The 16,035-nt window shown below is 45.5% G+C and overlaps 1 protein-coding gene across 4 annotated transcripts; it reads left to right on the forward strand.

Annotated features, from left to right (window-relative positions):
- Positions 1-1,268: 1,268 nt before the first annotated feature.
- Klk6 (kallikrein related peptidase 6) lies at positions 1,269-8,454 on the forward strand. 4 transcript variants are annotated; one of them, XM_021168090.2, is made up of 7 exons: positions 1,269-1,367; positions 1,984-2,139; positions 2,576-2,636; positions 3,285-3,441; positions 4,871-5,118; positions 5,586-5,722; positions 7,923-8,454. In XM_021168090.2, the coding sequence occupies exons 3-7, from the start codon at positions 2,576-2,578 to the stop codon at positions 8,079-8,081; spliced, it is 762 nt and encodes a 253-aa protein (XP_021023749.1). In that variant the 5' UTR covers positions 1,269-1,367; positions 1,984-2,139; the 3' UTR covers positions 8,082-8,454. The 4 variants fall into 4 exon arrangements, with proteins under 4 accessions (XP_021023749.1, XP_029335686.1, XP_021023750.1 ...); XM_029479826.1 differs by having other exon boundaries at positions 2,083-2,139; XM_021168091.2 differs by having other exon boundaries at positions 1,269-1,363.
- The last annotated feature ends 7,581 nt before the right edge of the window (positions 8,455-16,035 follow it).

Below are 16,035 nucleotides of genomic sequence, written 5' to 3' on the forward strand. Positions count from 1 at the left end.
GAATGGGCCCCACCGAAGGGAAGCATGGGACAAGGTTAGAGAACCAATGGGTCGTGTGAGGGGAACTGACTGTGTCTGGGGTACAGTGAGACACCAAAAGGAGATGCTAAGTTCAGAAGAGACCTAGTGTGAAGTTCCCAGTGTATCCTCAGTGCTAACTAAAGTCTTCATTAGCCAGGGTGATGGAGCCTGAGTAATACAAGATCAGGTTAATGAAAGGAGAGGGTGCATGGGATGTCACGCCCTGCAAATGCTGGGGGGCACATTATTCATGCTTGCTGCTGCTATTGCCTGCTGCTTTCCTAGTATGTCTCCACTTCCCATCTTTATCCCCACACCCTTCCCCAGGTCCCTCCACCCTCCAAAAGTCCCTCCCTTGCAGCCCACACTGACCACTGCCTACTCGTCCCACACACGCCTGCATCCTCTCTTCTTCACCGACTTGCTCCCCAGACCCGAGTTCAAAGGCACCTCCCCATACTTCTCCCAGGTCATGACATAGCTTTACAGTGCTCTTGCTTATCTCCCTTGGTGCTGCTCCCCAGTTTCTGCAGGGCCAGATTATCTCTGCTTGTGAATCTCTCAGTATAAGCAAAGATCTCCGCAGTGACTCTTCATGTCCTCCTGCACTTCACTAACTGCTCCCCACACCTCACCATACCTTCTCACATCCCAGGAACCTAAGTGCATACCAAGTGCACACATGTTTTCCTAAGTGGTTCAGAAAGAGAGCCAGCAGAGAAACAGAAGATATGGAGTCCAAGGGTCTGGGAGACAGACAGACATTTGCACAGAAAGGAAGACGGATTTTAAAAGGCAGAGAAACACACATGCACAGAGAAAGAGGGAGAAATGGAGACAGAGAGAAAAGGAAGGGAAGAAATAGAGATGTGGAAAGAGGGAGAGGGAGCAACAGAGAGAAAGTCTGAGACAGACACAGAGAGCAGAAGGGAGAAAACCAAGCAAAGGCTTGCGAGATACAAATAACAGCAAGTACATTGAGATGGGGGGCAGGCAGAGACATGAGACCAGAGAATGGGAAGGTGGGCAAACTTGGAGGATGGGTGTCCAGATGCGGGACTCAGCAGGGCTGGACCCAGCAGGACTGTCACTCACACTGATACAAAGAGAAGTCATTGAGATAGCCTCCCGCCCATCTTCCTGGGAGCATGGCACCAGGTTTCCGGGGAACAGACAATGACCGATTGTTGGAAGACTCTTTCCCCATATTGCTCATGCCGCTTCCCAGCCTGGGTTAGGGGCGGGGGACAGTTTAGTGCAACATCCTTTCTCAATAGCTGGGTGTCAGCTCCCACTCTCCTTGGGACACGGAGGTCTTCAGCACCCACAGAGGGACTTACAGGTAGGTGAGTCAGCCCTGACCCCACTGAACCTGGGCAGCTAGTTCCAGGGCCTCAGAGATACAAACCCAGGAGAAGAAGCTGCAGGCTCCCCAGAGGATATAGGTGGGGTACTTGTGGAGGCCGGGGCACCACTGGCTAACCTGGGAACGGGCATTTAGTCCTTAGTCTTATTATGTCACAAATCCTACAAATCCAAAACCAAGAATGAGCTCCCATCTCCCTCTACCTCAGGCCTAAAGGTTTCGGCCCAACCCTCCTATTTATGTCCAGCCTTTCTCCTTCAGACCCAGGTGAACAGACCCATTTCCTCCTTCAAAATTCAGAGATCCGGGGTCACTGTGTTCCAGAGTGGGCCACTGGCTTCCCTGTAGCTATCTGGTCAAGGGTCACCAGAAGCAGAGCTGTGGGGCAGAAGGAATGCACGTGGGTGGCTTAGGTGAAGAAAAGGGCGTGACTGGCTTCCTCCTGGCTCAGAGACTAGAAGAGAGAGGGGTTAAAAAGGAGCTGGGAGACTCTGAGGACAGTCCGCCTCTCTCTGGGAGGCCACAGAGCCAGGTGGGTTTCTGAAGACAGTCTGCTACTTGGGACCCAGCATCCAAGTGCCCCATATTTCATGCAGGTCGGATCATAAGGCAGCCTTCTGTCAGTCTGCTCTGCCCCTTCCCTCGAGGAGCGTCCTGCCTTGCTGACTTTATCTGCCTCTGTCTTCCTGTGATAGGTGGTGTCATTCCCCGACAACCTGAGTGCTGGCAGGTACACTGCTGGCCACCAGCAGGTAAGGCCACAGGTGCTGCAGCACCTACAGGTGTGGGGTGAGCGAAGGGTAAGGATAGAGACAAGGTGCAAAAGGAAAGTCCCACAGAGAGGAAGAACGTCAGAAACCCCTTGGATTAACATCTCTGAGAGTAGAAAGGGACACCAGAGCCCAGGGCTCTGGTTTCTTCCCTAAAGCCACTAGAACCAAGGACATGGTTGGTCCGCACACTGTCTTGCATTTTCTCTCAGGGGACCCTCAGATTCAAGGTGCAGGCTGGGAAATGAGAAACCAGGAGGTGAGAAGGGGGGCATGTGCAGAGATAGAAAGAACAAAGGCAGAAGAGCAGGACAAGACAGTAAGGATGGAGAGGGTGAGGAAGGAGCAGGGTGGGGTCCCTGAGATGTGAACAGAGGCTGAGATATGACTAATGGAATCATTGGCTTACCCTCTCAAGATGCCCATGAAGATGCTGACAATGAAGATGCTGGCCCTGTGCTTGGTTCTTGCTAAATCAGGTGATTTAAGGGACATAGAAGGGGGAGAGGCTGGTAGATAGATTGGCTCTGTTGACAGACGATGGTTTAGGACAGAACTATGCAGCTTTGAGATGAGGAAGGCCCTGAGGGGGCTGGCTAAGAACAAGTCTGGAGGTGGATTGGAGGATAAAGCGTGCTTACGTCTTTCAGGATGGAGATAGCTGGGCGTGGTGGCCACACCTTTGATCCCAGCACTAGGAAGGCAGAGGCAGGTGATCTCTGAGTTTGAGTCCAACCTGATCTAAGGAGTGAGTTCCAGGCCAGTCTGGAATACACCAAGAAACTCAGTATCAAAAGGGGGAAGGGAGGCTGGAGAGATGGCTCAGATGACTGTTCTTCCTGAGGTCCCGAGTTCAGTTCCCAACAACCACATGGTGGCTCACAACCATTTTACAATAAGGTCTGTTGCCCTCTTCTTGCATGCGGGCATATGTGCAAGAAGAACATTGTATACATAATAAATAAATAAATAAATCTACAAAAACCTCAGAGGGTAGAGATAGAGTAGAGGAAGAGAAGGTAGATGTAGAGGTGACCGTGAGATTAGGGACCCATTTGATTGCAGTTCATGTCAGAAAGATCTAGGCTCTCAGAGCTCTTCTCTGACTCAGACCCTTCCTCCCTCAGCCTGGTCGGAGGAACAGGACAAGGTGGTTCATGGAGGCCCGTGTTTGAAGGACTCCCACCCTTTCCAGGCCGCCCTCTACACCTCGGGTCACTTGCTGTGTGGTGGGGTCCTCATTGGCCCACAGTGGGTGCTGACAGCCGCCCACTGCAAAAAACCGTGAGTTTCCTCTGTCTTTAAGAAGTAAGGGGGTCCAAAGGGTGCCTTGTAGACTTCAGAAGGGAGGCAGACCTGAGCATCCATCATTCTGTAAGCAGTTCTCTTCAGCCAGGTATCCATAGGTTCCAGGACCCTGAAGGTATCTCAAGCCCTTAAAAAAGTAATGCAACATATAACTTATGGATTTCTTTGCATGAACTCTAAGTTATATCTCTAGAGCGCCTGTCAATGCAGAGGGAACAATTGCCCTGGGTACCATCTCCAGCATCTCTTAAATTGGGCCTGGCATTCAGCACTATAGTCTTAGTGTTCGAGAGGTGGAGGTGGGAGAATCAAAAGCACAAGCTGAGCCTCAGCTGCACAGGAAGCTTGAGGCCAGCTTGGGCTGCAAGAGACTCCCTCAAAAAATTGGGGCCAAAATGATAGCTCAGTGATTAACTTGCTTCACAATCATTGGGACTGAAGTTCAAATCCAAGCATTGGTGTCACAAGCCAGGTAACCTGCAAAGTGCTTGTAACTCCAACTCAGAGGGTTCCAAAGCCTTCTTCTGGGTTCTGGCTTTGCAACACACACACACACACACACACACACACACACACACACAATCAAATCATTTTTTAAAGGTGGGAGAGATGGGTCAGTTAAAAGCACATACTGCTCTTTCAGACAGGATCTGAGTTCAGTTCCCAGCACCCCTATGGCAAGTCCGAACTGTCTGTAACTCCAGCATCAGAAGAGCTAATACCCTTTCTGTCCTTCATGGGCACCTGCACTCAAATGTAGATACCCTATCCACACATATATTTAAATACAAAAATAAATAGTAAGTAAAATTATCTTTAAATGTTGACTTTATTATTTGTGTTGTGTGGGTGTGCACGTGCCACAGTGAACCTGTGCAGTTCCCAGAACAACTCTGTAGAGTCAGGTCCTCTCTGTCCACATTCATGCATGTAGTGAGACATGAGCTCAGCTTACTGGGCTTGTGCGGCAGTCCCTTTGCCTGCTGACTCATCTTGCCAGCTCCTCCTCTCTTGTTGCTTGTTTTTGAGTCAGGGTCTCTCTGGGTTGCCCTATTGGCTTGGAATACACTCTATAGACCAGGTTGGCCTAGAACTCATAGGAACCCTCCAGCGTCTGCCTACAGAGTGCTAGGATTAAAGGTGTGCAGCACCACGCTCTGGTGCTGCCCCAATATTTTTAACCTGTGGTTAATTGAAAGTAGAACCTGAGCCTATCTCAGTTGGCTGTCAAGTTGTGTAGTAGAAAAGTTAGAAAGGCAAAAATCTAGAAGAATGAGCTTGCCTTTTACTGAGCTGGGGAAGATGGAGCAAGGAGGGAAGAGGAAAGGAGTGGGGTAGGTGATCTCTCTGGGAGCTTTTGGTGAGGCCCAGGACTGTAGGTGAGTCTTAGCTGTCTTCTTCCCAGGAATCTGGAGGTGTTCTTGGGGAAACACAATCTACGGCAAACAGAGACTTTCCAAAGGCAAATCTCCGTGGACACGACTATTGTCCATCCCCGCTACAACCCCGAAACCCATGACAATGACATCATGATGGTGCATCTGAAAACTCCAGTCAAATTCTCTAGAAAGATCCAGCCTCTGCCATTGAAGAAAGACTGCTTTGAGGAGAACTCCAACTGTCAGATCCTGGGCTGGGGCAAGATGGAAAATGGTCAGTGAGGGGAGATGGTTGGGAGTGATCAAAGGGACCAAAGGGAGAGGGTCTAATGATGGAGGTGGGATGGTTAATAGTGAAGGTGGGAAGGAAGACAGTGGGTGGGCCATAAGGAGATGCTGATGGAGAGGATCAGTAGGTCACTCTGTTTACGGATAAAGACAAATGGAGAGAGGAGAAGGTTGAGGAGTTGGATCAAACGTGGATAGGTCACAAAATGAAGGGTCAATGAGAAGAGAAGTGAGAACTCATGGGAGGTTATGGTTAGTGAGGAAGTCAGGCCGAGAATGATGGGGAAAGGGGCCAATCGGGAGACAGCGACAAGGAAAGCGATTCTAAGCATGAAAGAGAAACAAAAAGGGAATCCGCTGGAAATGGGGGTGAGGGGGAAGAGCAGTGAGGACAGCTGGTGAAGACACGATGGGAAGGGGATGTGTAAGCCTGGCCCATCTTCCCCCTCCTAGGTGACTTCCCAGATACCATTCAGTGTGCTGATGTCCATCTGGTGCCCCGGGAGCAGTGTGAGCGTGCCTACCCTGGCAAGATCACCCAGAGCATGGTGTGCGCAGGCGACATGAAAGAAGGCAACGATTCCTGTCAGGTGAGACGGGGACCAGAGATCTGATATCAACCACACACAGGAAGACAGAGACACAAACCAAAGCAGAGCTGAACAGAGATTGAGAAAGTCAGCCTGAGAGGACACTGGACGACAAAGCAGAAGAAGAGAATCAGCCTCACATGTGTAAAGACAGATATGGAAGAAACAAGGCAGCTCGGGGCTGAGAGGGTGACTCAATCAGTAAGATACTCACCATGCAAGTACGGAGACCCAAGTTGTAGGGCATGATGAATGGCATATGTTTGTCATCCTGGTGCTTAAGGACAGAGGCAGGCATATCCCTCAGTTCATTGGCCAGCCAGACTAACCTAATGGGTGAGCTCAGGTCAGTGAGAAACCCAGTCTCAAAAGACTGTATAGCGAGTGACTCCTAAGGGAGGATGCCTATGACTGCTGGTCTCCACCCGCACATATACATATCTGCACACACACACACACACACACACACACACACACACACACACACGACACCCAGCAGAAAGAAGAAGTTTAGATGCAAAATCAGGGACACCAAGAGCTAGAGAGATGCTAAAATGGCTAGCCAAATATGGGTGAACCTAGCAAGCTTGAAATTTTAAGGAACAATTTCAATAAATGGTCACCTTGGTGGGAATTTTGAACAACCGGGGAGATCCAAGGGCCAGAGAGATGCTACAGAGAGCCATCCTTCCTCAGAGCTGCAGCCGTGAGACCCACCTGGAAATAGCTGAGCTTCAGATGAGGGGCCTCCCAACTGCAAAGAGGGATTCTATGCCCATCCCTCAACACCTGCAACCGAGCTCCTCTGGAACTCATTCACAAGCCTTGTCTTGTCCCCAGACTCACAACAATTCTCCTGCATCCGCCTGTGGGATACTGGAATAACAGGCACGCACCACCACACCCCTCTAATCTTCAGTACCTTACCTGGAACCTCTCTACCTGTCATCCTTCCAGACTCCTTTTTTATGCCAGAATGACTCTAGACCATGGAGGGCCAACATCAACCTATTATGAAAGCAAGGGTGGGGCCGGGGGGGGGTGGCCAAGAAAGTGAGATAGTGGCTTGGGAGCAAAGCAGCTAGGCATGGCTGGCCTGGGATCAAGGGATGGAGAGCATTGAAAGTTTGTTGCCTCCTTCTTGAGTCCCTGCCTTCCCAGCCTCCTCTGCTGAGCTTAGCACTTTTGTCTCCCCCCCTCCCTCTTCTCCATTGATAACTTTTACTTTTATGGACCTTGATGTCTCTCTCTGTACTGTGACACTCTTCCTGCAGTGATGATCATAAACATGTATCCATCCCAGACAGAGAAGCAATCACAAACCAATGAATGACAGCAAAGTCCAACTTGTTGAACCAATGAGCTTTATAGGGGTTACTCAAAGGAGTATGGGCGAAGGGTTATTTACAGGAGCAGAAATGACTCATGGGCAACTGCATCACCAAAAGCTCACCCCAGCATGGGTGACAGCTCACCAAAGCCAGAATGGGGAGCACACTGCACAGCCTGCAGGCAGCTCAGCAGGTTGGAGAGTGTCTCCCTTTGGCAGCTGAGGTAGTCAGAGTCTCTTCTATGCAGTTCATCTTGTCTGAGAGACTCTTGGTAGTCCTTACTGCTTATATATACTTGGGGAAGGAGGGACCTAGTGCATCTATCTGCTCAGTTCCAGTTCCTTCCTGAAGCATTTGAGTTGTTTGCTTATTGAGCTTAAGGATCTTAGCCGTGGAGTGCAAAGTTTCAACTCCCTTAGAACATGTTATGTCTTAACAACCTTCCCTCCTGAATGGATGGCTTTTCTAAACACCCTCTCTCTCACCTATACCACTGTGGGACTTAGTTTCCTGGAGCACCTCATCTATCTCTGGCTTTTCCTGGCAATTAAGCCCAGGATCTTATGCGTGCTCAGCAAGCGCTCTATTGGTGAACTAAAGCCCCATTCCTCTTTTACTTTGAGAAAGGGTCTTCCTACAAAGCACAAGCTAGCCTTAAGCTTGCAGTCTTCCATGGCATCCTGAATCGGTAGGTCAGATGACAGGCATGACCACCAATCCAGCCTTTCCTCCATCTCCAAGTATCTCTGACTCTCTAATTTCCGCGCCCCCCACCCACCCACCGCCACTTCTCTTTCTACTCTTGCTCCTCCCCCTCCTCCTCCTCATTCTATGTGAGTTTCTGATGTTTCTCTTTCTCTTCCACACAGGGTGATTCTGGAGGTCCCCTAGTATGTGGGGGTCACCTCCGAGGGCTCGTGTCATGGGGTGACATGCCCTGTGGATCAAAGGAGAAGCCAGGAGTTTACACCGATGTCTGCACTCAAATCAGATGGGTCCAAAGCGTCCTCAGAAACAAGTGGCTGTGACATGAGACATCCAGTTCTCACTCATGATGCCCCGACCCTCGCTGGCTCCATACTCTCTCTTCCTGAAGCCCTGCCCTGCTCTCAGAGCCTTCAGATGTCCAGCTCTGACCCCGGCACTTAATAAATGTAGTGACACAGAGCACAGAACACTGCTAAATTTACTTTGCTCAATCATTGCATCCCCAGGGAGACTGGAGGATACAGGCTACAATCCTACTCTATGGGTGTGGTTAGCAGATAGAATCTGGCCACTAACAGTCTGGGTACCCTTGGGAAGTGCTTTTCTTTAGAGTGTGAATGCTCTCATCTGTAAAATTGGGATACTATTGGGGCTGGAGACATGCTCAGTGACTAACAGCACTTATAGCAAGAATAAGGAATAAGTGTTCATTCACTTCTACCAGTAAAAGGCGCACAGTGGGTGCTTTTCTTTAGTCCATTTCTGCTTCTTAGAATTTTTGCTGCTGCTAAAGTGACTAAGGTAACAATCACCATCTTGTCTCAACTCCGTGACAGCTTAGACTCCGCTACCCACATCCTCCAACAACAGTCCAGCATGAAAGGCATTGAGTTTTTGAAGGCAAAAAAACCACAAATATATCTGTATCCACTGAGAGTCAGTATAACCTTGCAACACTTTTGACAAAATATAGTCATTGTCTCAGACACACAACAATTAATTTAGATTTATGCTTTTTGGTTATTTTAGTTTATGTTTAGTTTGAATGAAATATTAAGTATTTTGGTGAATATGTCTGGAAGATGGTCAGGCTCATGGAAATTTCAGATGTGTTGCCAAGCTGGACATTGCATGGTGGCACACACCTTTGGTCCCAGCACTCAGGAGGCAGAGGTAGGTGAATCTCTGTCTGAGGTTATCCTGGTCTACAAGTGAGTTCCAGGACAGCCTGGACTGCATAACAAACAAACAAAGGTGAGAGGATTGTAAGGTTGTGGTAGAAGTAAGAGTGATGGCAGACAGGTATCATAAAGGACCTCAGATACCAGCATCTGAGGCGAGCACTTTCTCCTGGAGGTCATAGGAAGACATGGAAAGTTTGAGAGCAGCCATATGTGCAGTGAGACGAAGGGAAGAGAACCTAACTGTGGGGTGTGGGAGGCGTTTTGGATGGTGGTGCAGGGAGGGGAGAGGTGGACCTGGGGCTGGGGCAGGGTTGAAGAAAAGTGGCTGGGTGTGGAGGCTGGGTGGGTGGCAATAGCAATGAGGGAAGATCCTGGGTGTGAGAGTCTCTGGAGACCACATCAGACACTGAAGGCTGGGATCTGAGGCAGAAGTACATGGCATGCCTGTTGACATCCAATGAACGGACAGGCAGGGGAACGGGGCTTGACTGAGAGAAAGGAACAGTTCAGAGCTGAGAGGTAGAACTTCCTTCATGAAGCTAAGAATGGCCTTGAGCTTCTCATCCTCTTGGCTCCGCCCATTGAGTGTTCAGATTGCAAGTGCAATGCAGTGCTCAGTTTTACGTGTGGTGCTGGGAAGTGAACCAGGAACTTTGTACATGCTGGGCAAGCCTCTGCTAGAGCTTCAACCTAAGACCCAGTGAAAGACTGACTATAGTCAAGTGGCAGTGGGGAACAGGAGAGCTGACATGGTGAGTGGATGGGAAGATGAACTTGTGACAGCCAGGCAGTCCCAAGCAGCACGCTCCAACTGTTAGGAGCAGCAAATGCAGTCATACAACTGACCAGAGTCACCAAGAAAAAAAATTCCAGAAAATATGTGTCCCGGTCCCTGAGTTGGGAGCTGTCTTTCCAAGGTGGATGACAGGTACGACGAAAGTAGCCTGATCCAGCCACACAGGCTTCTCACCACATGGCTTAGTTAGGATTACTGTTGCTGTGATGAAACCCTATGAGCGAGGCAGCTGATTAAAAAAGCATTTGACTGGGAGCTCTCTGACAGCTTCACACAATGACTTAATGACCATCAAGGCAGGGAGCAGGCGCTGGAGCAGAAGCTGAGAGCTTACAGTGGGAAGCAAGAGTGAGCATGGCATGGGCTTTTGAAACTTCAAAAGGTACAGAAAGCATCCGCAGTCTGGGTCCAGCTGCTTTCCACACTGAAAGCATCTTTCAACACATCACCTTTTATAAGTGAGTGTGGAAAGGTTTAGGATTGGCCCCTGGGTGTATATTGCTTTTTAAGTAGAATCTCCACACATTTGATGTGACATTCATATGACAAAANANNTCTCTCTCTCTNTNTCTCTCTCTCTCNCNNTNTCNNNTNTNTGTGTGTGTGTGTGTGTGTGTGTGTGTGTGTGTGTGTGTGTGTGTGTGTGTACTGGCTTGTTTTATGTCAACTTGACACAGCTGGAGTTATCACAGAGAAAGGAGCTTCAGTTGAGGAAATGCCTCCATGAGATCCAACTGTAAGGCATTTTCTCAATTAGTGATCAAGGGGGAAAGGCCCCTTGTGAGTGGAGCCATCTCTGGGCTGGTAGTCTTGGGTTCTATAAGAAAGCAAGCTGAGCAAGCCAGGGGAAGCAAGCCAGTAAGTAACATCCCTCCATGGCCTCTGCATCAGCTCCTGCTTCCTGACCTGCTTGAGTTCCAGTCCTGACTTCCTTTGGTGATGAATAGCAATGTGGAAATGTAAGCTGAATAGACCCTTTCCTCCCCAACTTGCTTCTTGGTCATGATGTTTTGTGGAATAGAAACCCTGACTAAGATACTCTGTGATTGTGTTTGTGTGTGTGTGTGTGTGTGTATCTGTGTATCTGTGTATCTCTGTGTATGTATCTGTGTGTGTGAGCATGCCTATGGGTGTGAATTCAGGTGAATATGTGCCAAGGCTCTCTTGTGAAGGTCAGAGGACAACTCAGGGGTCACTTCTCTTCCACCTTGCTTGAAACTAGGTCTCTTCTTCACCACTATGTTGCCAGATGGGCTGACCATTGAGTTTCTGTGGATTCTCTTGCTTCTGTCTCTCATACCATCAGGCGTGCTGAAATTATGAAATATGCTGCTATATTTACTCAGAGTCTGTGGGTTTGAATTCAGCCTTATACTTGCGTAGCAAGTGTTCTACCCCCTGGGCCATCTCCCACAACCTAAATAAATCTCTTTTGTTTTCTTTTCCTTGTGGTGCTGGGGGTGGACCATCCAATGTCAAGCCTGGTGGGAAAGCACGCTACACCAAGCCATCCCCCCTTTTCTCTTAATACATGATTTTTGAGTTTGTAACTACAAACATCAAGTTTATAATACAGTATTGGGATATTTGAAAGAATGCAGGAGCAGTAATATTTTCAATTATAACATGCTTGAATAAGAAACCTTACAAAATATCCGAATTTTTGGTCTGAAAACTAAATGACTTCCACAGTGAGTGTGTTCTTTTCAGGCGTGAGATTTGAAATGTTTGAAAGTGTCTTCTTAACTTAGTTTGTAAGTGGGACAAAATAATATTGTAATGATCTCATAAATATGACTCTGAAGGAACCTCCAGAAGACTCACAAGTGGTCAAAATGCAGAGAATATTCAAGGGTACAATGCATATCCATCAACAAAACTTCTGTATCACAAAAAAATCACCCAGTTCTCAAAGAACTTACTGAAGAGGGGGAAGAAATATCTCAAGAGCCAGAAACTGCAGAGGAGTACTTTTAAACAGTGTGTTCTAGACATGTCGTGGTTGCTGCACTGATGAATGTGAATGTAGCTGTGGTGACCCTGTATTAGGCCTGTACAAGATCAAGCCTTACATCATGGATAGAGGGACATTCCCGAGCCCTAGCTCTAGTAGAGGCACGGTTAGCAGTTTGTAGCTGCTGAGGGAGAAAGAGCTAGGTTGTGGTGGGGGATGGTCCCTAGCACATTGCCTGTGCTCCAATGGATGGCCCCATACCATGTACATGTGGGCAGCACTGATTGAACTCAGTGGATTATTAAAAGCAAACAATAACTCCCTGATCAATCTGGGGTAGCCACTGTAACCCCAAGAAGGCTGCTGGCCTGAAGTCTTCCCCCATTCTCTTGGTACTCACAGGCTTGACACTATTCCCAATGTCCTCCTACCCTCTTCATCACCATGTCCCAGCCCCCAACTCATGAGGAGACCCCTGCTCCACCAGAGGCCACACTGGCTATCAGAACTCCAGGCAGACCACCCACCCGTGGACTTCTCTCACTCTCTCGATGCCCTCTTACTATCCCCAATCCCACCTCTCCCCATCATCATTGTGACCCAGCTGCCAACTTGGGTGGAGAGACCCTGCTTGACTGGAAGCCAGGTTGGCTGCCTGGCCAATGGACCTCCTCAATTCTCTTCCCCCTCCACCTTATCCCCAGTTCCCTTCCCCCTCCTCATTGTGTCCTAGCCCCCAACTGAGGTGGAGACCCCTTGTTCAATCACAAGCCACATCAACCAGAACACCAGAAAAGAAACAGAAACCAAGGAACAAACAGCCACCTAAAAAAGACAAATTTAGAAATTAGCACCTAGTCCTAAAATCAGCCCAACCCCAGATGACTAGATGTCAGTGTTACTCACACAATCAATAAGAGGCAGGGCAATATGTCTCCATCAGAACACAGCTATCCTACTACAGCAACCTCTAAATATTCCAACATGGCTGAAGCACAAGAAGAAGACCTTAAAACCAACTTTATGAAGATGATAGGTATCCTTAAAGAGGAAATGAAGAAATCCCTTAAAGAAATCCAGGAAAACACAAAGAAAAAAATAGAAAGAAATGAATAAATCCCTTAAAGAATGTCAAGAAAAAAACAAATAGTTGAAGGGAATGAATGAAACAGTTCAAGACCTAAAAATAGAAATAGAAGCAATAAAGAAGACAAAAATTGAGGAAATTCTGGAAATGAAAAATTTTGAAATTCAAACAGGAACTACAAGGGCAGACTTGGCCAATGGAATACAAAAGATGGAAGAGAGAATCTTAAACATTGGAGATATGATAGAAGAAATAGATACATCAGTCAAAGGAAATGCTAAATTTAGAAAGACCTGACACAAACTATCCAGAATATATGGGACACTACAAAGAGACCAAATCTAAGAATAATAGGAATAGAAGAATCCCAGCTCAAAGGCCCAAAACATATTTTCAACAATATCTTAGTTAAATTTTTTCCTAACATAAGGACATGCCTATAAAAGTACAAGAAGCTTACAGAACACCAAAATAGATTAGACCAGAAGAGAGAGTCTCCTCACAACATAATAACCAAGCCACTAAACATATAGAACAAAGAAAGAATATTAAAAGCTATAAGATAAAAATAGCAAGAACATACAAAGGCATATATGTTAGAATTAGACCTTACTTCTCAATTTAGACTCCAAAAGCCATAAGGGCCTGGACAGATGTCCTGCAGACTCTATGAGACCATAGATGCCAACCCAGACTATAACACCCAGAAAAACTTTCAATCACCATAGATGGAGAAAACAAGGCATTCCATAATAAAATTCAGCCCTACAGAAGATTCTAGAAGAAAAAACTACAACCCAAGGAGGTTAACTATACCTATGAAAATACACAAAGCTTAACAGGAATTAATAATCATTGATCACTGATGTTCCTCAATATCAGTGGACTCATCTCCCCAATAAAAAGGCAAACCAACAGTGTAGATGCTAAAACAGAATCCATCTTTCTGCTGTATACAAGAAATACATCTCAGTATCAAAGAGATATTACCTCAGAGTAAAGGGTTGGGAAAAGTTTCCAAGCAAACAGACCTAAGACTAAAGTTGGTGTAACCATTCTAATATCTGCCAAAACAGACTTCAAACTAAAATTAATCAAGAGACAGGAAAAAACTTTATATTCATCAAAGGAAAAATAAACCAAGATGATGTTTCAAATCTTAAAATCTATACCCTAAACACAAGGGCACCAACGTATGTAAGAGAAACATTACTAAGACTTAAATCTCTCGTTGACACTCACACATTAATGGTGAAAGACTTCAATACCCCACTCTCTAATGGACAGGCCATACAGCCAAAAATTAAAATGAGAAATATTGTAGCTAACAGATGTTATAATCCAAATGGCCCTAACAAATACCAAACATAAAAGAATATGCCTTCTTCTGAGGAGAACGTTCCCCCAAATTGATCACATATTAGTCACAAAGCAAGTCTCAACAGACCCACGAAGATTGAAATAAACCCCTGCATCCTATCAGACTGCTACAGATTAAAGCTGGATTTTACCAACAGAAACAACAGAAGGCCTAGAAACTCATGGAAACTCAACAACTCCCTACGGAATGAAAACTGGATCAAGACAGAAATAAATAAAGACTTTCTAGAATCTAATGAAAATGAACAAACAGTCTACCCAAACACAGGGGACACAATGAAAGCACTGCTAAGAGGAAAGTCCATAGTACTAAGTAGCTACATATAAATAAATAAGTAAGTAAATAAATAAATAAATAAATAAATAAATGAGAGGGCTCTCATACTAGAGACTTAGCAGTACATGTAAAGTTCTAGAACAAAAAGAGGTAAGCATCCCTGAGAGGAGTAGATGGCAGGAAATAATCAAACTGAGGGCTGAAATCAATAAAATAGATGCAAAGAGAACAATACAAAGAATCAATGAAACAAAGAGTTGGTTCTTTGGGAAAATCAACAAGATAGACAAACCCTTATCTAAGTTAAATTAAAAATGGAGAATTCAAGTTAATAAAATCAGAAACAAAAAGAGGGACACAACAGCAGACACCAAGGAAATGCAAAGAATCACTTTTATGATTAATAAACCTGCATTCCACAAAATTAGAAAATCTTTAAGAATAACTTTCTTGATAGATACCACTTACCAAAGTTAAATCAATTCCAAATATACAATTTAAATAGACCTATAACCCCCAAGGAAATAGAAGTCATTAAAAGACTCAACCAGCTTTAAAAAAAAAAAGCTCCTTGAAGGCCAGAGTTTTTAGTGCAGAATTCTACCGTATGTTCAAAGAAGAGCTAATGCCAATACTCTTCAAATTACTCCACAAAAAAGGAACAGAAGGAACATTACAAAATTCACTTTATAAGGCCACAATCACCTTGATACCTGAACCACGCAAAGATTCAACAAAAAAGAGAATTACAGACCAATATCTCTTATAAACATAGATGCCAAAATACTCAATAAAATATTTGCAAACCAAATCTAAGAACACATCAAAAAGATCATCTAGCATGACCAAGTAGGCATCAACCCAAAGATGCAGGGTTGAGTCAACATACAAAAATCAGTCAATATAATAGATCATATAAACACACTGAAAGAAAAATACGATAATCTCATTAGATATCAAAGACAGCCTTTGACAAAACCCAAACACCCTTCATGATAAAAGTATTGGAGAGATTAGGGATACAAAGAACATACCAGACATAATGGAGGCAATTTACAGCAAGCCTATAGGCAACATCAAACTAACTGGAGAGAAACACCAAGCAATTCCACTAAAACCAGTGACAGGACAAGGCTGCCCAGTCTCCTTATATTTATTCAATGCCGTACTTGAAGTTCTAGTTAGAGCAGTAAGACAACTAAGAGACCAAGAAGATACAAGGTAGAAAGAAGTCAAATATTGTCATTTGCAGATGATATAATAATACACAGAAGCGACCCCAATAATTCTACCAGAGAACTTCTCGTACAGCTGATAGACACCATCAATGAAGTGGCTGGATAGGAGATTAACTAACAAAAATAAAATAAAATAAGATAAATAAATAAATAAAAATTAAACACAAAACAGTAGCCCACATATATACAAACAATAAATGGGCTGAAGAAGAAATTAAGGAAACAACATCTTTCACAATAACCACAAATAATATAAAATATCTTGGGGTAACTCTAACCAAGCAAGTGAAAGATCTGTATGACAAGAACTTCAAGTCTCTGAAGAAAGAAATTAAAGAAGTTCTCAGAAGATGGAAAG

The sequence above is a fragment of the Mus caroli genome, chromosome 7 (genome assembly GCF_900094665.2).
Source record: "Mus caroli chromosome 7, CAROLI_EIJ_v1.1, whole genome shotgun sequence".
NCBI classification, from domain to species: Eukaryota; Metazoa; Chordata; class Mammalia; order Rodentia; family Muridae; genus Mus; species Mus caroli.

What these genes read in the sequence shown, in the direction of transcription:
- Klk6 (XM_021168090.2), top strand. Translation starts at nt 2,576, where the DNA reads ATGCCCATGAAGATGCTGACAATGAAGATGCTGGCCCTGTGCTTGGTT. An exon ending in CTTGGTTCTTGCTAAATCAG is followed by an intron (nt 2,637 to 3,284) that starts GTGATTTAAGGG and finishes TTCCTCCCTCAG; the next exon opens with CCTGGTCGGAGGAACAGGAC. An exon ending in AAGGCAACGATTCCTGTCAG is followed by an intron (nt 5,723 to 7,922) that starts GTGAGACGGGGA and finishes TCTTCCACACAG; the next exon opens with GGTGATTCTGGAGGTCCCCT.